This window comes from Manis javanica, chromosome 7 (assembly GCF_040802235.1).
Source record: "Manis javanica isolate MJ-LG chromosome 7, MJ_LKY, whole genome shotgun sequence".
Taxonomy (NCBI): Eukaryota; Metazoa; Chordata; class Mammalia; order Pholidota; family Manidae; genus Manis; species Manis javanica.
Window position 1 is genome coordinate 65,490,297 of NC_133162.1, and position 25,791 is coordinate 65,516,087.

General features: G+C 37.4%; 1 protein-coding gene across 8 annotated transcripts in view; it reads right to left on the reverse strand.

The window, feature by feature from the left end:
- Nucleotides 1-392: 392 nt before the first annotated feature.
- The window catches only part of RNLS (renalase, FAD dependent amine oxidase), a 296,831-nt gene continuing 271,432 nt past the window's right edge, over nt 393-25,791 (reverse strand). For 3 of the 8 annotated variants that reach the window (XM_037002828.2, XM_037002825.2, XM_037002827.2), the window contains 2 exons: nt 24,147-24,322; nt 393-2,381 (listed from right to left, as the gene is read on the reverse strand). In XM_037002828.2, the coding sequence (XP_036858723.1) occupies nt 2,229-2,381; nt 24,147-24,322 (329 nt within the window). In that variant the 3' untranslated portion in view covers nt 393-2,228. Of the gene's footprint in view, nt 2,382-17,595; nt 17,744-17,927; nt 18,019-24,146; nt 24,323-25,791 lie in introns of those variants that run through there. The other 5 variants (XR_005057122.2, XM_037002826.2, XR_012133248.1 and 2 more) reach the window with 5 other exon arrangements.

Genomic DNA, 25,791 nt, shown 5'->3' on the forward strand with positions numbered 1-25,791 from the left:
ACTGCATCATAAAGTTTTATTCTGGCAAAGGCTATATTTATCAGCTAACAAGTATTAAATCACCTCACTCCTCAAGCCGTTTCTCACCTGAATATGCTCCTTTCAAAACAGAGCAGCTTTCCTTGGCTGGCTTGATTAATAAAAGTTCCTGTTTAGAAATATTGTGGTGCTGGGTGGTCCTGTGGGCTGACAGGCACACATCTTGGCAACTGTTGCAAATGACACTGACCCCTGCTTCCCAGGGGATGTGGATCACTGAGCCGTGGGTCTTCCAGGGCACCCTGGCCATCTGAATTTCATGGCAATCTGGGATGGCATCCAGCACAAGAGATTTCTATATATATTTCAGTTTCTAAAGGAGAAGAGGTAAATGAAAATAAAGAACATAGGCATTTGATACATTTTCTTTCTTTATTTGACCATTAGGGAATGGGTCTGTTCTTATCTGAGATGGATCTAAATGTAAAATGAGTTTTCAAAATGATGAAAATAGCAAAGTAACAATGATATACACACTAAGCAAAGCTGAGTCTTTTCTCATATTGCCAGAGTCTTCTCAAACCAGATGCAGATTATTAGGGAGACATACTTAGAATGAATAGATATTAAAAATCATCAGTGATGGCTTAGAAGAGTACTTTCTCTAGGGGATCCATCCCACCTTTATAAATCATTTTTTTACTGTCTTCTTCAGGGAATATCCATTCATGAGACATATATAACATCGTTCTTAAAGCTTCAGGATGCTTTCAGTCAAACTGTTATAATATTTTATTAGTCAAAAACAAAATAGTTAATACATTTGAATGTATTTTCTACTATATTTTAAGGGCAACACCAAAATAAAGAGAAATGCAAATATGGGCCAAAATGGTGAAAGAAATAATATTTTTCATACATCATACCAGAGGTCACATTATTTCCCTTTTCCTTTCTTTGATTTCAAACATAAGTGATTGACACTGACCACATGTAGGCATTTCAGTTTTCCATCAGTTGATTGCTAAAGGGAAACATATAACAACATTCTGCAGGATCACAAAACCCACTTTGTAGATACATAAGCAAATTCCTTCCAGGCTTATGCATGTTATATGTAATAAATGAGCATTTAAGCCTATGACTTTAAATATTACCAAGATAAGAAGTCTTTCGTTGAGCTTTTCTTAGTTTGAGAGGCTGCAATAATTTCTTTCCCTTTTAAATGGCAAAACAGAACTTACCATTTTGCTTTCCAAATTAGCAACAGGTAGGTTGTTTGGGAGGCTGGCAATCAATTTCTTTTCAGAAAGCAAGTCATGAAGTTGTCACTGAAGCATGTGGGTGATATGGTGAACCATTAGGTTGCAAATATTAAACTATTTTAAGTGCATTTATTTTCTGGTTCAGCCCAATTTTCTTGGTACTAAATTTATTAAACTTGACATAGTCTAAATGCCACAGCATATACTGGAAATCTCATGAAGATAACTGCACATGCCATAGGAGATAGCAAAAGGTAAATATCGATATATTTTCTCTCAGTTTCCATTTAATTTGTATCTTTCATATTAAGTTTGAATTTTTTAAAGGTGAAAAAGTATTGTACAACTTGGAAAGTCAAGTTGAATCTCGTTATTTTCTGATAATTTGAAGAGAGGGTTCTCTGTCAGTCAAGTTGCCTTTCAAACTATGATCATAAAGATGATGACAAATACAACCTGCAATTCAGAGTCATTTAATAACTTGGAAGAGAAATGAGAAACAAAAATTATACTTTGCTACCCACAGTTTGAGAAGTCTTGTAGTTTGGCAGTTTGCAAAAATACTGAATCGAGGACATAGCTGAAGATTAAAAACAAGGCTTTGATAATGATTATTCTGTATTTGGAACTGAATTTTTCAAAAGAATAATAAAGCTTCTGGAACATGAACTGTTACTTTGATTTGATGTAATCTGGGGGGAAGGGTCATTTGTTATTCTTAAGCACTATTCTTCCTCCAACAAGTAGTTCATGGCAGTGCAAAAAAGCAGTGAAAAGTGTAAAGTACAAGGAAGTTTCATTCTAGCATGGGTGGTTACAACCAAAATCATAAAATTGATTTTATACCCTGTATGAAACATGATAATAAGTGATGAACAAATTTCCCAGTAATTACTCTCAACCTAATAGAAAACAAAATAATCAATAACAGAAAATTGTGGCAACAAAAACCAAAAGTACATGTAGAGAATAAAGATAAAGGTACTAAATATGATTCTTTAAAGCATCTAGAACACACAGGGCAGAAGTGATGCAGCCATCAAAGTTGGACTGGGTAAATCCATCCCCTCCACACACAAGGAAAGGTCTGAGATGAAGAGTCATGTGTCCAGGGTGGTTGGCAGCAGCATTTGTAACCTGAAAAAGTAAAAAAAATTAAGGATTGTAATTGACATCCTGTGTCCTCTTGTGCTGTCACATCCACCCCCACCTGGGGAAGGCTCTCCTACCTGGAGAACTCAAAATGGCTCACAAGGAGCAACAGAGAGCCAGACCAAGACCTCGAATGTCCTCCCCTCACTCAACTGTTTACACTGACTTCTTAAATGTTTACATTTTCAGTTATTTGATAAGCTAATCAGAGGTGTGTTGTCCTTCAAAATTAGTAGATCATGATATACTCAATTAGTTGAAAGTAGAGTGATTTTTTTAATAAGGGGAAAATGATATATATTCATAAAATCACCCACAACTGAGTCCTTGCTATGTGCCAGACAAGGTGGACAGAAAAGACACTTCAGGACTGTGTCCCTAAGGAATTTCCAGTTGAGTACTGACTGCTGGTACAGTGTCTGAGGACTAAGACAGGATGCAGGACAGGGTGCTATGGGAAGACACAGAGAGGGCCTAACCCAGCTCACCCAGAAAGAAACAGCTTCACAGGGGAGGTGGCTGGTCATTTCACTTGAGTTCTGATGGTTGTGCAAGAGTTGGCTAGCCAAGGAATAGGCAGAGAGAATTCCAAAGAGAAGAAGCAGTGCACTTAAATGCCCTCAATCTATGGGCAAGAGAGAACAAGGTGCGTGGACATGGCTGAGAAGCAAGGTAAGAAGGATATCGCATTTCAAGTTACTATGCATAAAACTTACAAATGAAAGTCTATTAAAAATGTTGACCATACTACTTTTGAGCCAAAAGTGGGGGAACCAGCTAAAGTCTGGGATGAAAAAAGTATAGAGGGTCTTTCCTGGACAAAAATTCTCTCAAAATTAGGATGGTTGCTGCTAATAAACATTCACAACCAGGAGAATGAGGGGGAGGTGAATACAGTTATCCTGGACACTGACAGTCTGGCTACTGAGGCATCAAAAAAATCCTGAAAAAAAAATTATGCAAAATTATAGAGGCAATTGCTCTTGGGATTTCTTCCCTGCACAACCTCAGGGGGTGCCACTCAGCAGACCACAAATTGGCAGTTCTGGTTTCTCAGATGGTGTTTTCCTGAGAGTAGCAGCATAAGGCCCCTGAGGATCTGCTTGTTTAAAAATCACACACACACACACACACACACACACACACACAAATCAAGATATACAATGAACACTATTTAGCTTGTAGAGCTGAGATTTTGGTCCTAGATAGGCTGAATTAGTATACACTTTTATAATTTTTTAAAACCAGAAAGACTTTGCATAGATATTTATTTTTATGCCAAGTTTTGCTTTAAAAATATAGGGGGTACAATTATTTCTTTATCAAATCTCTAAAGATACGGATCTGTAACGATTTGTGTTGCTCAGATGCACATGTAAAATGTGTCCTTTCGCTTTCTGGATTCACTTGATAGCATCATCATCTATCATAGACAATGCAGATAATCTTTTTTTAAAAAATTGTGTCATAGTTCTAGTTTATTATGTTGAATTCTTATGGAGGTATAATTGACAAAAAAGTTGTATATATTTAAGGTATACCACTTGATGCTTTGATACATGTATACATTGTGACATAATCACCACAATCAAGCTAAATAACACATCTGTCAGCTCACATAGTTCCCATTTTCTTTTACTTTTTTGGGGGGCCGGGAACACTTCATGATCTATCCTCTAAGCAAATGTCAAGTATAGGATACAGTATTGTTAATAACAGCCATGTTCTTGCACGTTACATCGCCAGAACTGGCTCATCCTGCAGTACTGTAACTTTGCACCCTTTAACCAACATCTCTCTGTCTCCCCTTCCCACCAGCTCCTAGCAATCATCATTCTACTCTGCTTCTATGAACCTGATGATTTTAGATTCCGCATATAAGTGAGGTCATGAGGTATTTGTCTTTCCAAGGATGATAATCTTGAAATGAGCAGGAAAGATCTTTAAGTAGCTCAAATAGACAGCACATAGTACAGACTCTGAAGCACAGAGCTGGGTGTCCAGTCAGAGCTTTTAAACTCCTGCTTAGATGGAATGTTAGAAGTTGAATTATTTGATTTGTCAGTGCAACACTAAGGAAGAAAACTGTTAGTTTCCTACATTATAGCCATTTCAAGATGGGACGACTGATAGCATGAAAGCAAGGGATGCTCTATAAATACTCAAAGACCAGGCAGGACTGGGAAGAAGCCTGGAAGTCTAGGCCACTTGGTGGAGGCCTAAGTAACTTTGTGGCTCTCAATGGGCCCCAAGGATGCCAGCTATTAGTTTTCCTGTAATCATTAATGCTCACGATGATGGCCTCAACATTCAAGAACCAGTTCCAATACTCATGAAGAATTGCTAGCATTTCTCAGAAGTTCACTGTATACCAAAATGCTTTACAAGCATACCCCATTCAATTTACACAGCTACCCTATGAGGTGGTTACTATTATCCTCATTTTATAGATGAGAAAGCTGAGTTTCAGACAGATTGCTATTTGCCCAATGACAGAAAGCTAGGACGTGAAGAAATGGATTCAAGCAAAGCAGGCTGAATCTAGAACTCATCCAACACTGTCAGAAACATTTCCATAAAGACTTAATTCAAATAAAACACAAATGTTTGATAGTCATTTAGTTTTATGCATCTGGAAAACTCATATAAATGGAATAACTCATTTCATGTATATATGTATAAAATACATCACACACACCATATATATAGACACATATGTGTGTGTCCACATGTAGGTATAATTTAACAAAACAAACATGTTTGATAGTCACTTAGCTTTATGTATATGGAAAATTTACATAAATGAGATAGGTCATTCATGTGTATTCATATATTCATACATATGTGCGTGTCTATACATAATTTATATATATATATATATATATATATATAGCGCTCTATTTGTGGTAAAGTCTTGATACATTCTGGTTAATATCCCTGTATAGATAAACCACATCTCTATTAAACATTTTGCAAGTATTAGGCAGGGGGGAACTAAGGGAAAAGGTTCTGCCTGGGGGTGACCTGATAATTTATTGGTGCTGTGTAATTTCATTTGATGAGTGGTAAATGCTAGATGCCAGATCACATGGCTGGAAAACTGAGCCACTGATTAGCCAGTCTGCAGTTTGGATGAAATCAATCTCATTGCATTTTGGTGGAATCACCCATTTTGAAATTACCCAATGAGGAAAATATGAAAACATGACGTGTGTGCTGGCAAGCTCCTTTACCCATGTGAAGTACAGGGCCCTTTAGAGGGGGAGCACACAATTGTCAAAGCCACAATCTCTCACAATAACGCAGCCTTTGGCTATGCCTCCAGCCACAGTGAGGAACCCCAGCTCAATGACCATGTTTAAGAGAGATGTCAGGGTTGAAACAGCCCCTTGGAGATCCAGGTTGCATTGGCTCACAAGTGTGCCAGGGCTGGTCAGAAAGAGCTCTGCTGCAGAAGCTCGTGCTCCGAGGCCGTTAACGTAATGTTTTGATAAACATAGGTGATGACTGGGCTGGATGTACAGATTCAAAGCAGAAAAAGCAATTTTATTTCTAAGCTATTCAAACCCATGTGAATGCATTTTTGTGACTTCTCTTCACCTGCAGAATAAAATGCAAACTCCTCGGCCCCATGTGAAGGCCTTTCATAACCAGATCTTACTTCCATTCAAGCCTCATCTCCAGCCACTTTTCTCACCTTTGTCACATGTCTTATCAACATTCAAAATAAGGCTCTTCAGATACATCCTTCTTTGTTGTGCTTCTGTGACTCTGAACAAGCCATTCTGCTTGGCAAAAAGCCTCTCTTTTCTGCCAAGTAAATTGCTCATCCTTCAAGAACCAGCACAAATGTCACCTGCTCTGAGGTCTTCTTGCTCTGCTAGGCAGAGTAAGTGCCTTTCAGCAAGTTATTTATATCTATTATGTTGCTTGTTATTTTGCACTGTAATTATGTCCACGCCTGTCACCCTTCCTAGATTGTGTGCTCCTAAGAGTGGGGACTGTGATGCACTAATCTTTGTATCCAAGCCTGGGAATGGTACCTACCCTCTATTATGTGTGCAATGAATGTTTACTGAGTTAAGAAAAAAAAAGGATATGGTACACACAGTTGATCAAATGAAGGTCTTCATAGGGAACCATGGACACAAAAAATGTTATTTAGAGGCTGCCAGAAGCTCATAGGGAAGAGCTCTTGCATTCAGACGGCTCTAAATAATGATGAATAGAGGGCTGTTTTTCTGTCTCTGATTGTGAACTGTTTTACGTGAACATCTCATGTGTCATGTATTAAGTTGAACTGTACAAACTTGCTGATTCTGTAGTTCAGAAACGGTCGAATATTGTCAATTCTTACATGGTTTAACCTAACAGCTTCTTTGTATCATGACTATTAACTGTAAAAATTCACACAAAAAGTCTCTTTGGTGTGGGAATGCAATTAAAGATGAAAAGGAAGAGGGAGGCACACAAGTAGGCAAATGGATAGTTCCATGAAATGATAGGTGACAATTAGCAAAAAAACATCCAGTGGCACACATGACAATTGCATTTTTGCTTCCCTACCTACATGACAGCTGAAAATTGTCCTTGGACTGTTAGACATCCACCCAAATAGAACAATCTTGGTTTGGTTTACAGAATGGCTCTATTTTAGACTGACCAGTTCTAGTTGGCCATCCAGCCATGATTTGGTTACTTAAAACCAACCTTTCTGAAATACGGCACTGGGGGTGTTCAAGTGGGTGAGGCAAGAATTAAGGTTTCATAAATTCTAATCTGATGTGCAACTAGGTTGATGAGAAAACTGGACAACCTGTGAACAATCAGGTTCTCGCTGCTGCATTTCCTCACTTGTTATGGGTGTAAATCATACTGCATTTCATTGAATCAAAGCACTGTCAGTTGCACAAATGAGAAAAAAATATGGTGTCAACATGACATACAACATTTTATTTTATACATTTATTTTATACTAACTAAAAAAGTTGTTTTAGACTTATCGACATGAAGATCTTTTGCAAACATAAAAAGGAAATAAAAGAGGAACACATTGGGTAAGTTTTTCCAGAAATTTCTTCACATTCAGAGTCTGACTTCTCTTAGGCACCCTAACTCGGAGCTGTTGTCCATGCTCTTCCCCACACAGTCTGTCTGTCCTCTGCTACCCACAGCACTGGTGAGGTGGCATTTCTTTAAGAGTCTCCACTGAAAGATACTTTCTGGGGTTTTCTTGAGACACTAACACCTTTTTTGCAAGTTCTAATGGTGCACTTTCTCTTTGGTGGGACAGTGAGGTTTTCAGACAGCAAGTTTTCTCTAATGGTCCTTAAATAATTTGTTAATATAAATATTGAGGGGTTACAGTGGTGGTCCCACTGTGAAGCCACCGGAAATAACCAAGTTCATATGTGTGAAAACAATATCCTGTCTCCTAGGGTATACTAACTTGCTGTGATCTTATAGTTGATGAAATATGGAAAATATTAAATAGGGGGAGGGGAGAAGTAAGGGGAACAGTTAATAGGTAGTGAAAGCAAAACATGTCAAAAGGTAATGAGTGGCAGGATCCTTTAAGCAGAGCCTTTTCTGGTATTGGTGTCTCAGAGTCAGGACTTCTCCTTCCACATCGCTGGCTTAAACCTTCCATTTTCTCAGTTCACCCAAATGAGCAGCCCCAGGTGAAACTGACAGAGATAGACTGGTTATCAGAGGATCGATTTGTTCATTTACAAAGGTAAATGTACCAATTCCAGAACCAAGTCTGGTTGTCTTCCCAGACCATTCATCTTAGTAGGCTAATTTCCTCAGCTGTATCACAGGGGTGACACGCATGCGGCAGCTCCTGACAGACATCACTAATCAACTGTGGCATTCTTTCCACTGAGCCCAGAGTGATTTCAGCATCCTTCTCACTTCATTGCTCCAGGCAGCCATTACCAGGCAACTGCAGTTGGCACTTGAGAGGAATCCTATATACCAATCATGGAGCAGAAGATTGCAGAGCAAACACATAATTAGAAGTAAGAGAACTAAATATTCTTTATTGGATTTTTTCTTTTTTATTAAGTCAGAATAATCCGATGCACTGCCTTCATCCAAACCAGAGATACTTCAATGCCAAGAATTAGGATCACATCAGGAGCCATTTCCTTCAGATGATGCTGGAGGCCCAATTCCAATTCCTTCTAATAACCTTCTAACAACCTCCCTCCAGACCCCTCTCCTTCCACTGGTCACGTAAGGGCTTTGACTGCCATGTGAAAAGAAAATACAGGTAGTTTGGCTACAACCATAGTTCAATAAAACATTACATTAAAAATATCAGGGCTTGTGGGATAAACAGAGTTGGGGCAGATAATTCAAAACCTGTGGAATTTTGAATCAAGCATTACCGAAAACCATAAACATCATAGGAATGTGACTAGCACAGTTAGCATCCTCCCAGCCTCTGCGTCTAGCAACATCTCTGCAGCCTAAACTCTGGGACTTACACTTCCTTCTTCGAGATGTAGGTCCTGGAGGGCAGTAGTTGCTTCATCAGGACTCGCACCTTTGCTGGACAGCTGAACATGCTAGAAAACCCAGTAGTTCTTACAGCCACTGCAGTTCGTACGTTACATTACATTCCTGAAGGTCACTTGAATTAGACTTGGGTATGCCTGAGTCCTGACAGCAGATGGAGATGTCTAAGCCATCACTTGTGCCTTTGATACTCACACTGTATCTTTAAAATTGATTTTTATCAATTGCAATGTCTGAGGGTGACTCTTTCCTTAAACTGTCACTGGATTCTAGGGAACTCTTATTGTCTCGTAGTGGCACAGTAACTTGATTGGGGGCAAACTCTGAGTAATAATCTCCTTGCACTGGCATTTCCCCTGCCCACTGTGTGTGTGAGGTGCTGACCACACTGGCAATATGAATAACTAGGAAGGGTGAGATGGAATGGAGCTGATTCATACATTTCCTCACTTTCTCTACTCTGTTGCCAGGGTAAACCTGAACCCATGCCATGGTACATAAACAGCAGAAACTGAATATTTGGTTAACTTATTCTTTTATAGCCCCTATGCGAAGCTCAAAGCTAGTGGTTCCCAAAACTCAATCTATGGCAGGAAGAGAAAAAATAAGGAGAATTATGAGCTTTTTCATAGAGCTAAATGTATTCTATGTATAAATTTCTTAAGAGGTTCTGTTTTTATTATTTATTTTTTGGGGGGTTTGATTCTTTTCATTCAATTCTTGTAGCTGTGTTTTTGCATTTTAAGTTCTTAGTTGAAGAATAAAAAGATAGCAATATTATATTGGTTCCCAAAAACAGTTAGAGGGATTTTATTGGTCCATGAAATGAAAACTCTTTGAACCACTGTTCTGGGGTGAGGTATTTGATGTGGCCCAGGGCAGCCTCTCTTGTCAGCTTGAGGAATGTTTTCCATAAAGGAGTTGGTGGGAAGCAGCAAAGGTTGGCTTTGAAAAGCCATCAGTAAACTCAGGTGGCACTGGACAACCTTAGTTTGGACTTGGTGAGTGATGAGTAATTTCTAAAATTGGAATAAAATCTTGGGAAAGATGTATTGCCCAGAGATTTGCACAACCTCTCCATACAAATACTAATCTAGACAGAATTAGACTCTGGGGTTACACATTCTTCATTTATTCACTGATGGCTAAATATTCAGGTAGGAACCTTAAAAACTATGGAGAAAAATAGGCATGGGGGAAAAAGACTTTATCCAACATAAGAGTAAATTGCATGTACCTCAAAAGTAAACGTGGCTTGTATTGATTCTGTGTGCACATCTTCCCATTCTTACCATATTCCCAAGGCATTGATGATAAACATTTATCATATGCCTGTTTACAAAAACAGGCAGAAATGTAAATAAATGAAGAAGAGACTAGAGCTTATGCTGATGTCAATAGAAATGTCTGCTTATGTATTTACTGACAGGGAACTGGTCAAAGCACTCTCAAGAAGATGAGCCTGCAGTGTTGTGTCAATAGTGAAAAATATTATGAACCCCTAAGCAGGTTTCCACATGGGAAAGGAAGATCTGAGAAATGAGAGTTGAATATATATATTTTTATTTTTTTGAATATAAAATGTTTTCTACTGACCAAGTAGAATTTTTTCTTAATCCCCTTTTATATTTTAAAAGTCCCTCTGGGCTTGATGAAAATGCAATAACGTGTTGCTGATTCCTCCAAACTTAACTCACCAAACTGCAGCTTAGTAAGATATACTTTATATTTAAAAGGTCTTTGAGTCTTCAGAAATAGCAAGCTACAGGGAATGTGTTTCATTCATTTTTGTACTCCTGGCATCCATTCCCCTCTTATACACAGTAGGTGTTGAATAAATGTTTGCTCAAACAATGTATGTATGATGGTCAACATGAAACCAATTTAAATTTCTAAAAGTTTTAAATTTTCAGGGTTCAAATGGTCTTTAAACATGGTGGAAAGAAGATATTTTCCCTATGAAAATAATATTCTATTGTTTCTCCATCTCTACACTCTCCTTTTTCTTTTAAATTATCATGTTATTAAGCTCCTTCTGTTTCATCACAATTGGTACCTCATTGTTCTAACCTAGTTTCTTGAGAAGTTGTACTGTCCCAGGATGCAACTATTCTGGTGCCCATAATTCTTGCTCTGAAGTTTACGTCATCATCCTTAGAAAGATGAATTCTGTCTTCAGCTCACTTTTGTAGATACCAGGCAAAGGCACCAGAAATATCTGAATCAGCTTGAATTTCAAATAGGAAGTGATGATAGTTTCTTACCCAGATAATTCACCTCTATTTCATAAAATGCCATCGTAAAGAACATCTTGAAGAGTGTGTAAAATGTAACTAGATGAGTGTGCATGTGTGAATGTATATGTATATGTATGTACATGACAGGACATACAGATGTTTGCCTTTATTTTCAAGGACACACCATAGTGACATAGTCCATGCTATTTCCATAGTGTACAGTTAAGTTGTGGTGAACCTGCACAGACTAAAGTCTAGATGATCCTTTCAACAATTTTTTTTTTCCTTGGGAGATGGTAAATGCATTCTTGAAAGCTTATAGGTGTTCAGAGAGAAAAGCAACTATTTTTTTCTGGATGACCTAGCCAAAATTCTTTCTTTGAACATCTGACTTTTTATGTCCAGATTTCTGTGGCACAGCCAGAAATCATACACGCATGGAATATATTTGCTACAATTATTAATAAAAATGATGATGAATATTATTTCTCTACCACATATTGCATATTGTTGTAAGATAAGTGATCCTCAGAACTGGGATAATAATGAAAAATGATAAATGTTGATTATGCCCTTGAACCTATTTTTAGGTTTATTTCCTTAAAAAAACGTTGTACCTCTTTTGGTTATTGGGGTTTGAAGCTTTCAGTCCTATATTACCTACAGTACTTAATATTCATAAAGAGCTGTATCCACATGTGGGTGCTTCCCTGCAGAGATGGTATATTTGTAATTGGTTTTAATGTGTTATGTTCATCATTTCATCCTGCTTCTGTTCTATTTGTCTCTCCTGTGTTCCATTATATTTAATGGTGATTTTAGGTAGGTGCTTTAGGGAAAGGTCTGCTTATGGTGTGGGCTCCTGACTACTGAGCTCTCTATCTGGTGCTATAGAAAGCTGCTGTAAAATTACTATTGGTTGGGAAACCCTAGGTGTGAACAAAGGATACAGTTTGTTCAGTTCTCAGTGGAGCCTTTCACTGTACTGGTATTTGTCTATTCTATTTTAATAAACTATTGGATAGATGCAGGCAGAATGGGCCACAAATCAATTATATGATCCATGCAGCAACTTTAGTGAGCTAGAACTGCAAAGGACATACTTTGCTGAAATAGCATATTCAATTGCTGAAGTCTACATTGAATCTGTTTAGATCTATTTTATCTTTAAGAGACCTGAAAACACTTGAGCAGTCTATTTTGATGAGTTGTTCAAAACAAGCACACAATAAAGAATGAGATGCTGTTTTCTCTAGCACTGTAGCAGTAATAGCAGACAAAACAATAGTTGTATTACATTCCCCTTCAGAGTTTTTAATTTAATAGAAGATTGTACTGCCCTTCAGCAAGTTTTAGTATATTCATTCATTAGCTCTTCAAATATTGGTTGTGTCGCTAGTAGTTGCCAAGCACTGCATAAGAGATGAGGGTACAGAAACCAGTTCCTAGCTATAAGGTGATTTAACAGTCTGGAAACCTTTTGTTTTCATCTCTATATAAAAGTTGCACCACAATCTCTCAAATGATACAATTGCTTGGGATGCTAGGATGTAGAGGTTCCAAAAATGCTTTTGACTTGACTTGTGAGTGTAGAGATAAACCTAAAATCACCTTCCCTACTAAACAGAGCCTAATCATTACCGTTCCCCATTTAAGTTAATAGCTGCTGAATTTCCCATTAATTCAATCCTTCATTCCTTCTCTCATTCCCTTTCCCTTGTTCTTGATGACCCAGAAACACAGTCATTATTTCTGGTTGTCATTCGTGTTGAATGGATCCAGTGTTTTTTTGCTTGGGCCATGTGATGATGGCAAGAGGACATCAGAGCTGTTCTACCTTCAGGTCTAGAAACAACCTTCTCTCTGCTTTTAACACTGAAAATAAAACGGTCAATACTTGTGTTCCGTGGAGAGACAATAATGGCAGATAAAAGACAAGTGGTTTTAAATCAGCTTAATTGAGGTATAGTTTATGCATAGTAAAATTCATCCCTTTTTATGTGTCCAATTTGATAAATTGATTATGTACACCATTGTTAATACCACTATAAATCATATAGAAAACATTTCCATCACCCCCTCAAAATTGCCTTGTTCCCTGTGTAGTTAATCCCCTTCTCCCAATCAAAGCCCCTGGTCACCACTCATCTGTTTTCTGTCTCTACAGTTTTGCCTATTCCAGAAAGCCACACAAGTAATAATACAAAAGACAGACTTTGAGTTTGGCTTTTTTTTCATTTAGATAATGCTTCTGAGATTCACTGATGCTACTGCAAATATTAGTAACTAGTTTCATTTTATTAATAAGCAATGTTTTCATCTATGGATGTACAACAGTTTATCTGTTTACCAGGTAATGAATATTTGGGTTATTTCCATTTTGGGGCAATTATTAATAAAGCTGTGATAAACATTTATAAATAGGTTTTTATATGAATGTATGTCTTTACTTCTCTTGGGTAAATCCCTGAGTAGGGTTGCTGGGTGATATGGTCAATGTACATGTTTTTAACTTTGTAAGAAACTGTGAAACTGTTGTCCAAAGAGCTGTGTCATTTTGCATTCCCACAGTGAAATATGAGAATTCCAGTTGCTTCACATCCTTGGAAGCATTTGATATCTTTGGAGTTTTAGATTTGAACCATTCTAGTAGGTGTGTCATAGTATCTCATTATGGTTTTAGTTTGCATTTCCTTAATGATTAATGATGTTCAGCAATTTTGTGTGTGGTAAAATACACATAATATAAAAGTTGCCATTAGTAACAGCTACTTGCAAACACCTGCTTTCTGCCTCTATGGCCTTGCCTATTCTGGCTATTTCATATAAACAGAATCATTCAAGATGTGCTTTTTGTGTCTGGTTTCTTTTGCTTAACATAATGTTTTCACAGCTCATCCATGTTGTAGCATGTAAGTACTCCATTGCTTTTTTTTTTGTCTTTCAAATGTTTAATATATGCACCTCTGTGTAGTTTCCCATGGGTCTTGTCATGAGAAATATGTTGTAGACATGTTATACACAAAATGATTGATTTTGAAAACGAGGCATAACTTATTGCTTTTTATGGTTGAACGATATTCCATCTTATGGGAATACTGCATTTTGTTTATCTACTCGTCAGCTGATGGACATTTGGAATGTTTCCACCTTTGGCTATTGTGAATGGTGCTGCTATGAACATTTGTGTACACAGTTTTGTTTGAACACATTTTCAATTCTTTTGGGTGTATACCCAGGAGTGGAATAGCTTGATCATACTGTAATTCTATGTTCAGCTTATTGAGAAACTGCCAAAATGTTTTCTACAATATCCGAATCAATTTACATTCCCACTAACAAGGTACAAGCATTCCAATTTTTCCACATCCCCACCAGCACTTATTATGTTTAAAAAAATATACAGCCATCCTGGGAAGTGTGTAATAATGTTCTACTGTGGTTTTAATTTGCATTTCCCTAATGATTAATGATGTTGGGCATCTTTACATGTCCTTGTTGACTGTTTCTATCTCTTCGTTGGACAAATGTCTATTAAAATCCTTTGACAATTTTTAAATAGGATTGTGGTTTTTTTTTGCTATTGGGTTATAAGAGTTCTCTATATATTCTGGATAGTAAACCATTACCCAGATAAGTATTTCATAAATATTTTCTCCCATTCTATGGGTTGTCGTTTCACTTTCTTGATAATCCTTCAGTGCACAAAAGTTTTGGATTTTGATGAACTGCCAATTACCTATTTATTTTTTCTCATGTTGCTTATGCTTTTAGCTTTATAGCTAATAAACCATTTCCAAATACAAGGTCATGAAGATTTACCCCTATGTTTTCTTCTAGAAGTTTTATGACTTTAGCTTGTATATTTAGGTTTTTGATCCATTTTGAATGAACTTTTGCATGTGGTGTGAGGTAAAGGTCCAACTTCATTCTTCTATGTGCATATTCAGCTGTTTGAGCACTATATGTTGAAGATACTATTCCTTTTCTATTGAATGTTTTTGGGAACCTTCTCAGAAATCAGTTGACAGTATGTATGGATTTATTTCTGAGCTCTGTTGGTTCTGTTCCATTGATCTGTATGTCTATTCTTATGTCATTATCACCATGTTTTGATTATGGTTGTTTTGTAGAGAGTTTGGAAATAAGAAAGTGTGAGTCTTCCAAACTTTGTTCTTTTTCAAGATAGTTTTGTCTATTAGGGTCCCTTAAAATTCATATGCATTTTGGATCAAGTTTTCCATTTCTACAAAGGCCATTGGGATTCTGATAGAGATTGCAATAAATGTATAGATCACTTAGGGTAATACTGTTATCTTAAAAATGTTAAGTCTTCCAGTCTATGGACATTTGATGTTTTTTCCTTTGTTTAAGTCTTCTTTACTTTATTTCAGCTATGTTTTGGAGTTTTCATTGCAGAAAAAAAAATTATATCCCCATGGTTAAATTCACACTTCTTTAGTGAAGTGCTCTTCCAAATATTTTTCCCATTTTGAGATAATTAGGCCATTTGTTTTCTTATTACTGATTTGTGAAAGTTCTTTACGTATTCTGGATACCAATCTTTTATCTGCCACGTGTTTTTGCCAACATTTTCTCTAAGTCTGTGGTTTGTGTTTCATTTTCTTAATGGTATCTTTCAAATATGTTGTTTTAAATTTTGATTAAGCCCAATTTATCAATTTAGTCTCTTATGGTTTGTACTTTTCATGTTCCATCTAATAAATGTTGCCAAACTCAGGTCAGAAAGATTTTCTCCTATGTTTTCATCTAGAAGTATTATAGTTTAAGCTTTCATATTTAGGCCTGTGATCCAGGTTTAGTTAATTTTCATACACAGTGTGAAACATGGACTTTTGATTCCAAAGTGACATTTCTAATTTCTATTTTGCTGTTTACTAGTTGCATCATGTCAGACAAAACATTCAGCATGAACCCCAGTTTCCTCACTTAAAGATATTCCTGATCTGTGAGAATTGTTGTGAGGATCAAATGAGAACAAGAATAAAAGTGCTTTCTAAAATCAGAATATAAATGTTAACTATTATTTTTTCTAGCTGACAGCAGCGAAAGAATATGGCACAAGAATGTACTGTAATTGAGAGGAAGCCAGAACCCAATTACCAGCAGTAGAGTGAAGCATATAAAAGCACAAGTGCTAAACAGACCTGTGTGTAGATTCCACTTTTGCCACTTTCTAGAGAAAGAACTTCACACAAGGTATACTGAGCTCTCTACTTCTCAATTTTCTCACCTAGGCAATGGGGAAGGGAAGGACTATGGACTCCACAGGTTGGTGGGAAGATGAAGCAACTTACATACAAAACCTGATGAGCTACACAGAGTAGGTGATTAGTAAGTGGCACTTTTGAAAGAGAAAATGAATATATCTCTATCTATTGCTACTGTCTTAATACAAAGGTGATGTGGACTGTCATGGTTTATAGAAGTGTAATAACAGGTGAGGGGAAAGATCAAGGTGAAAAGAAAGAATGGCCCTTGCTCTCCCCTGCCTTTGGGAAGTGCACATACTGGAACATCATTTCCTTTGCCTGTCTGACTTTATCTTGTAGGATTTAGCTCAAGTGACATCTTTGTTTTTAGGAAGCTATTTGTTCCCACTATTTCCTCAAATCTGCTCTGTGTTCACACACTACATTGTACATACCTTTATAGCAAATGGCACGATATAGTGATTATCTGCTTATTGGTCAGTCTTCTGATTATATGGGCAGCTGCTTGAAGGATGGGACCTGTCTTTGAGTGTTGAGTGTTTAGAATCCAGTATAATGTCTAGCACAAGGAACTCAATAAATGTGTGTTAAATGAAAAGATGAATATATATTATTACTTTCAATGTGTATAAAAATAGCTTTTGTAAACTGAACTTTTCTGTTTGTTATTTTTATAGCATAATACTGATGTCTACTCTGACTGGACCAAGTAGATGTACTGTTTATGGAGTAGGGCTGGAATAGGGCCTATTTCTCTTAGGGTGTCCACACCCATATAATAACAACTATCATCCAGTTATAAGTAGTAATACTGGGTACAGATGAATATATAACATGTGTCCAGGAAAAATGACACAAACTCTTTTTCAAAGTTTTCTATAAAGTAATACTGTTCAAAATAAATAGTTCTTCTAAAAAAAATGTGATTATTGACTTCAAGGCAGGGTAAGTCCTACAAACTCTTGAGAAAAAATGATTTAAGTAAACTCAAATGTTAAAACATTTAATAGTTCATATAATATGGAATTTTGTGAGAAGGGGAAAATATCTGCCCATAGAAACATCAATTAAACTATGAGTGCCATCCCTAATTCGATGATTACAATTTCTTAGCTGATGACCTCACACATATGGAGCTACCTCATAATAAATGGAAGAAGCTAGTTTGTTATGAGCTAGTGACAAAATGTGGAGGCTACTCACTGGAATGCTCAGGACTGACACCTGGTAGATTTCCTGCTGTTGACTGGATCATGCCATAGTCCACCAAAAGTCCCATTCTTTCTTCATTACTGTAAAGTCGGTTCTTCATACGTTACTGTAAACTTATGGCACATAGGCAAGAGTGTTCCTGTGGCCAAAATTTTATGCCAGTAAATGTTGATTCATGGAATAAATGTGTTAAATTATCAAATAGTGGAAAACATGCAAGTTCATTAGGAATGAATGGCAAGAAACTGAAAAATTGTTAAAAAACAAACAAACAACTGACATGCATTCTGTGCATCCACAGAGATCCACCCCTTTTTCCTCACCTGTTTCTGATGTTTAGCAGTCCCTAGAGGATGTCTGAGTGTCATGGACCCTGGAGTTGAATGAGTCCTTTGGAAATATCACTGTCCAGAACTATTTGTATGTGTGAAAAAGAAAAAAGAATGAAACCCTAGAACAGAAGGAATAAGAGCAAAGAAAAAGGGGGAAAGCCTGTGGTCATGAAGAGAGGTGAACAGAAAAAGAGCAGGGGACGCAGAGCGCTAAGCTACTGAGAAGTGACCATGAGCGTCCCTCATCCCGCCTCCTCCCCATTGGCTCTTGCTGCCCCTATTTAGTAATATTTAGTGAGAACTTGCTTTGTACCAGTGTCTGTAGTAAATGTTTTCTACTGTGTTCTCTCATTTCATTCTAGCCACAATCCCGTGAGGTAGGTTTGGTTATCATTTATAGATGGGGCCCTGGAGGCTTGGAGTTGCAGTCTAGCTTGCTCAAAGGCTGAGGTTGAACCTAAGTCTGTCTGACTCCAAAGTCCAAGATCATTATCATGTCACATTATTTAAAATCTAAGGATTATAAGGAACAAATATGTGAGAAAAGTCATAGGACTACTGGCAGAATGACCCAAAAAGCATGATTTTTACTGTGGAAATAAACTATGAAAACAACATGCCTAATCTACTTTAACTGATAAACACAACTGACTGTTGTCTTTCAAAGTACTTATCACAGAAGGACAAATGTTTAAATTTGTAGTCATGCACTGGCCAGTGTCTTTAAGGGGTACCAGCTTTAAAACTGTTTTTAGAATCAGCTCACTAGCCACATAAAAATGGATAAACACACCCAGCTATATTTCTTTAGTTACGTGTATAAAAACATTGAAGTAAATTGTGAAGATTGACCATCTACCTTATTAAAAAGATTTAAGTCCAAATGACTTTGTTTCTAAAACATCAAATTCAAGCTCAAATTTCAAAGACCTGATGCAACTGATGACATGCTGAAGAGTAAGCGCGAGGCTCTGAAAGAGATGCCCTGCCTTGTTGAAACAATGGCACAGTTTGTCAAGGTGACTGACTACTTTGAAGGGGACAATCTTTCAGATTTGCAATTTTGGTATAGTCATACGATCAGTCACTGCTTTCTAACCCACCTAAAGAAAGAAAATAAAGATAATAACATAGAAAATGGGTAAGAAAGACAAAAGAAAAAAAATTACTGACCATCTAATACTGGAATTAGACACACTCACTCACCAGAAATTAACCTCAGGAGGGAATAAGTACATGGGTGGCCTCAGACTCTTCAGTGTACACATGGCTCCACCACCAACACAAACCTCAAAGGAAAAATCCGGCCTCAGGCTGTTGCACGTTTCCTCTTTTTCTTTTTTAACTCCTCCTAACTCCTCTCTGTAGTGCTCTGCCAACTAGGGTAATTGGTCGGTGGCAATCCGAGGGAACCGGAGGGGGGGAATTTGCATTGAAAAGGGCAAAGATTTACTTGTCTAAGAGAGAAAAAAAAGAATATAGAGTTCAAAGTGATGAACGTGAATGAGAGGCTGAAGAGAGGAAAGATAGAAAAGGAGACAAGCCCAGATGGCTGATGATCAGGGAAAATTTTGTGGGCAATTAATGAGTTTAGGTGCAAAGAGAAGATCTGAGGGATCTTCCAGAAGTGGGATATACAGGGAATGAGAAGAGACTTCAAAAAATACTGCGAAGAATGATGAATTTTGGATATTTTTTAAAGTTTTATAAAACATACCAGTAAAGATTCTAATTATTTTAAATTCCTTTTGATTGCTGAATTTTGTTTCTTTGGCCACAACACAAGCCAAACTGTGAGGGGCTCTTCCCTTACTCAGGTAGCAACACATTTACAGTGGGCACTCTTAACGTGAACTCATGGGAGGACTTTTGGTTGCTTATAAATTCTCATAATTGTATGGAATTTTTGTGTTTATGTGCACATGTATATTTTGAAATGATGAGAAATTTCAGGTTCATAGCTTTTTAACAGATTCTTAAATAGTTCATGATCCTTCTCCTTAAAAAATGTGAGAAGACTATCACTGGGGAGAAAGAAGGCACCATTTCAGTGTGAAAGACCAAGTAAAGAAACGTAACTAGAAAAGAACCAATTTTTTAATTCTTTAACTTCAAAAGCTTAATAGTTTAGTCTGAATCCATTCATTTTGCCGAAGATACCGATGTATTCATTCACCACCTCCCTTTTCTCCCTCCCTCTAGATTCCTCTTCTATTCTCCTTGGTATTTGAAAATACATTCAGTTATTTTTAAAAAACAAAGTAATACATGAATGTGTTAAATAAGGTGGGGGATGGGGCTGCTGACATTTGCAGGAAGGAACACGGGGGAAAATCGGAGTTAAATTTACAAGTGGACCAGACATGCACCATAGTGCATTGTGATAAACCTTGGAACAAAAGAAAGCATAGCAAATAACAATGGCGAGAGTAATAGGGTTACCAATTGATTAAATGTCCCCTGTCAAGGTAACAAGAAAGACATTTTCAGTTATTACTCTCTGCTGAAAAAATACATCATACTTGTCTCAGAACCTTGATTTGATGCGTCACAGCCTACGCATCAAATTATATTAACTAGGTAAACATTTAAATTATGGAGGGTAAATAGCTGCAGAAGGGAGGAACTGAGAACCGCAAACAATCTGCCATTGCTTTGCTAAGTTTGTCTGAACCACCTACTCAACTGTTTATTGAAACCCATAATGGGAGGCACAGAGCAACTCCGGAGTCTCAGACACGCCTTTTTTCTTCATCTGCCTGTTTCCTCCTCTAAGAACAGCACCCTCAAGAATGCACCATTATCTTACTCAAGACAAAAAATTAAATTTACTCTCTTAGGAGAAGGCCTTTAGCAAGTATTAGTCTCTAGGTTTCCATGAGCAGAGTGTAGGCAGGGTGCAGGCTTTGGTTAAATGCTTACTGAATAAATGAGCACCCAAACAAACAGATGAACAACCCTTCGTCTCCCTGCAGCAAGTGTGGAGATGTGACGTTAGAGGCAGCACTGCACATGGGACAACAAAATCAAGCAAGTGCACCATACAAAATTCCCCCTTTATCTTTCAGACAGCAGCTGCCTCCTTAGCACCTTGAGCCTTAAAGGGCTGATGCTCTCCCCAGAGGTTTTATGAGGGGAGTAGGAGGTGCTGCCTCCTAAAGGAAACTACCACAGAATCCTGGGGGAACAGGTAGGCAGAAATAAAGCACATCTGAATTCCTAGAACCTATAAATGTTGTTATATGCCAAGGCAGAATTAAGGTTGCAGCTTGAATTAATGCTGCTAATCCCTTGAATCTGCATTGGGAACACTATTTGAGATTACCCAGGTGGGCCCAATATAATCACAAGGGTCTTTAAAGGAAGAGGGAAGAAGAAAAGGTTAGACTGATTCAATAGGAGAAGGGCTTGACCCTCTGGTGCTGGCTCTGGAAGATGGAGGAAGGGCCTCCAAGCCGAGGAATGTGGGCAGCTTCTAAAAAATTTAAGAGGCAAGAAAATGGATTCTCTTCTAGAGCCTACAGAAAGAAACACAGTCCTGCAGACACTTTGAGCCCAGAAAGAACTATCTTGAATTTCTGACTTCCAGAACTGTAAGAAAATAAGTGTACTTTGTTTTATGCAACCAACTTGTTGTAGTTTGTTGCAGTGGTCATAGGAAGGGGAGGGTCAGTAGGGAAGAGGGAGGGGCTTGAGAGGCCGGTGGACAGTTTTTGTCATTACTAGGCTTGGGACCTCAGAGAACTTATTTTGTGTTTTTGAGGCTGTGTTTTTCTCGCCACTATAGTAGGTTAAAACTAGCAACCTTATAAGGCTACTTTTGGTATGAAATGAGATCACATTTTTGAGTTGCCCAGCTTCGGTCCTGCCACACTACGGGTGCTCGTGAGCGCTCATCCCTGCTCTCCCTTTCTTCCTCTTCTTCCTCCCTCCCCGGGCACTGGGTACCAAGATACAGGGTCAGGATCACAGCGGAAGAGAAAAAGGAAGAAAAATAAATGAATGGAAATAAAGAGTTGAGCCTGAGGGGTCTAGGATGGGGAATCCACACCACCCTGGGTCACCCAGGTCTGTGCTTTAGCTAGGATTTCATAAAATGAGGGCTTTAGGGCTCTAATATTTGTCAAAGAGGGAAGAAAAGAAGGGGGTGGAGTTTGAAGGGTGGGAGATGGTTTAGGCGGTGCAGGACAGGGGGAGGAGGAAAAGAAGATGAGCACAGAGTGAGGCCCAGGCTGGAGGAAAACACAGGTGGGATTTTCCCTGCAAGGGACCATACCTCTATTTAGAGATGAGGGAAACTTCAAAGTCAGCTAGCTGTTCCTCTTTTTTTTTGGTCCCTATTTCTTCTATACCATCTTTCCCTTCAGGTTAAGCACTCTATTAGGCCACATTCATACACAAACATCTATGAGCTCACAGAAGGTAGATCACACGTCCTGGGATGGCAAAGGAAGAAGGGTGCATACCTTCAAGTCAAATTTCAGAGGTTAGGATGGACCTTTTAAAAGCATTGGAGATATCTCTTGGGGATGATAACTGAAAACTAGTTAAATCCAATTACATCTCTGAATCTTTGGGTAAATACTCCTTTTTTCTAAGGTGGTGGGATTCACCTAGCTATCTATCTCACAATGTAGGTAAGATCTCTGCCATAATGACAATGCTATGTTCTGTACAATGATGCTCAAGGTACTGTGAGAAGGACATGAATAGTGGAAAGAGCAAACTTCTAAGTTTGAAAGCCTTTTAGGCTTTGCAGCCAATGTAGATTTCATGACTATGCTGTAAATGTACTGGGATAATTTCAAGAGAGGACATCCAAATTGCAATAAAAATCATTGCTAGGGTTTGGATGTACTTTGTGTTCAAAGATTTTTTTATTAAATTTTGTGATATTGCACAACTTTGAATAGGTCATTTTGTGGTTAGGTCAAATCTATTTCTATTAATGCATTATTTTAAGAAATGCATAGATTTTTAATCCATCCTTTCAGTCTCTTAGGTTATTCTGAGGAAGTCACAAGAAGAAACCTACAAACTATATTGTTTCTTTTAAGGGAATATTTATGAATTGCTGTGTGACCTGCCGTGTATTATATCTAGCTTCAAATTCTATCAACAAGATAATTTCCCTGTCTTCTTTTTCAAGCCAACCTTAAATTGAGTTAAATATTTAACGACATTAGCCATGAAGATTTTTCAGTGTTTTTAAAAGGGAAAAGTGAAATCTTCTAAAGTGACCATGATATGTTTAAGTAAATATTTTCCCCAAAGGTTCACTGTATAATTTAACTTGAGAAGACATGGGTAAACATGCTATTTTAGGAAGTAAGTTACCATTTCCTCTGATTTCGGAAAGCCCTTTAAAATAGACAAACTATGCTGTGATTTCTCACAACACCACTTTTTCTAAAGGCTTTATAGCTTAGATAACCAATAGTGCTGATAAATCAGTTAATCAATGGGCTCAAAAATCTTAGGAAAAAAATAGATAACTCACTGTTTTTCTCCTCTGCCCTTTGCTCCATTGTCCCTAAATGACTCCACAATTGAGTTTACAGATCAAAAGACTCACTAGTAACACTCACAAACTTCTGTTGGAATATGCAGAAATTTTCAGAGAAGTCAATATTTACTTAACAAGCTTTTAGTTTGAACTAACAGAGAAATCAGTAGGTTTATCTAACTCTGAAAACACCTCAACTAGTTGATTTATGCAGGTATTCATCTTTCTCTCCCAAAGGGCTCTGCTGGCTGCAGTAAAAACCAAAAAGTGGGAACTTAATGAAGTGAAAATTGTGGTAATAAAATACACTTACAAGGTTAATTTGACATACTGCAGAAATTTGGGAGGTTATAGTGGTTTCTATATAACCACACTACTGAGTTAGAAAAACCCCAGAGAAACAGCTGCATTTTGATACATGCCCTGTCTTGTCTGCATAGGAAACCCCAGATTTTCAGGGTGTGTGTCCTGAGATGCTAAAATTTAAACATTACATTGGGTGAAATTATACACACCTCCTATTGAGGAATAACAGGATAACTCTCAGAAGTTTACACCTACACATTAGGCAAACACATATTTGCTTAAAATATCACATCACTCATTTCTTTTCCTAGAGAGTGGCAAAGGACGAGAAAAAGGAGTTCTGTTAACTTAGTTCTGGTTAAGAAAATTGTGTTCATACTGCTGGATCCTCTGATTACCTGGGAATGTCTCCATTTCTGGCATTTGGTAGCAATGGGCTGAGGCAAACCTGGCAAAATATTTTCCAGCTGTTGGAAGATTAGCTCTTGCACATCGTCAGTGCTGTGTTCCAAGTATGTACCTCCAAATGGGACAGTGGTGTGGATCACAAGAGAAGGCCCGGTTTCTGATGACTCTAGGATAAGAGGAACATAAGGATACATCTTAAAGTGGGTCATATTGGAGTGTCTTTCAGCACTGCAATCCAGATTTAAGAATTAATCACAATAGCCAGACAATAGATGGAAGGAAAATAGATTCTAATCTTTGAAGCAGAAAATTAGGCTATTTCTGAAATTCAAAACCCAGCTTCTCTGAAGAGGAGGACAGAGTCAAGATGTATTTCAGAGAACAAATTCTCAGGTCTTGCTAAAGAAGCAGAAGGAAGGGTGAGAAGAGCACCTAATACATACTGTGTGATTTATTTTATTGCTGTGTTTATCTTCTCTCATGGCCTTAAATTATAAGCTCTTCAGGATTGGAGCTATTTCTTATACATAGGTATATTCTCAAATTCTCAAAGTAGATGCTCAATATTTACTCATTTTATGTTAAATGGATTGCAGAAGATTTTGTTGAAATTATATAAATGCCATAATAAAATATCTTTACCATTTTCAAAAAAAAAGGAAAACAAGGTTCTAAGAACAGCCTTGACCTCATAATATTCTTCCTCATCTTTTAAGCAGCATTAAAAATAGAAGTTTGCTTCATTTACAGCATGGAGCTGCTTTTCATTTTTATGTGCTGCTGACTTTGTTTTTGCTATATTTTCACAATTACAAATAATCAATGCCTGCTTTCACTCTTTATTTGATTTTCTCATATTCTACTAAATTTTGAAGTTGAAAGCAAAGTGATGGAGGCATTGGCACATATAATTTTTGGAAGAATGTTAGCAAGAGTTTGCCTGTTATTATTATTTGTTTAAATCATGCAGAAGAGAATGCTGAGGGGAAAAGATAATATATCTGAAATGCATGAAATAATATGAAAGTTGGTGCTCCCCTCTGTTGACAGAAGAGAATATTAAGGTGTATACGGCACTAATAGGGGCTGGCAAGCTCTATTAGCTCAAACTGAATCTGAAAATTTTTTGAGATTGTAAAGGGTAAGATAATGATCTATTTGATCATTGGTTTGATGTAGGTTTGCACAATTCTACACAGAAAAAAGTATTGTACAACATAAGTTATTTATTTGCTATGTGCCCACTTAACCTCTTTACATTTCACGGTTATCTTGTTTTGTTTAGTGTTTTGTAAAATCAGAATGTTGGTACCTACCACATAGGTCTATGGTATGGCTTAAATAATGTAATGCCTGTGAGGTCCAGTTTCTGGGACAGAGTAGGTGTTTTGTAAATGGAAGCTATGGTGTGTAAGCAATCAACCAGATAAATACGAGGGAAAAGTTCCCCTGGTGTTGCTCAAATGATAGGTGTGAGTTATTTTTCATAAAAGTGCTTCATTTTTTCCACTACTCTCTACTCAGAGAACTCTGGATTATGAACTTTATAGCAAAACACAAGACAAAAGAGTCCCAAAATGCTGTGAGGATTTCAAAGTGAATTGCGCACTTCCAGACATTTTCATATATATGAGG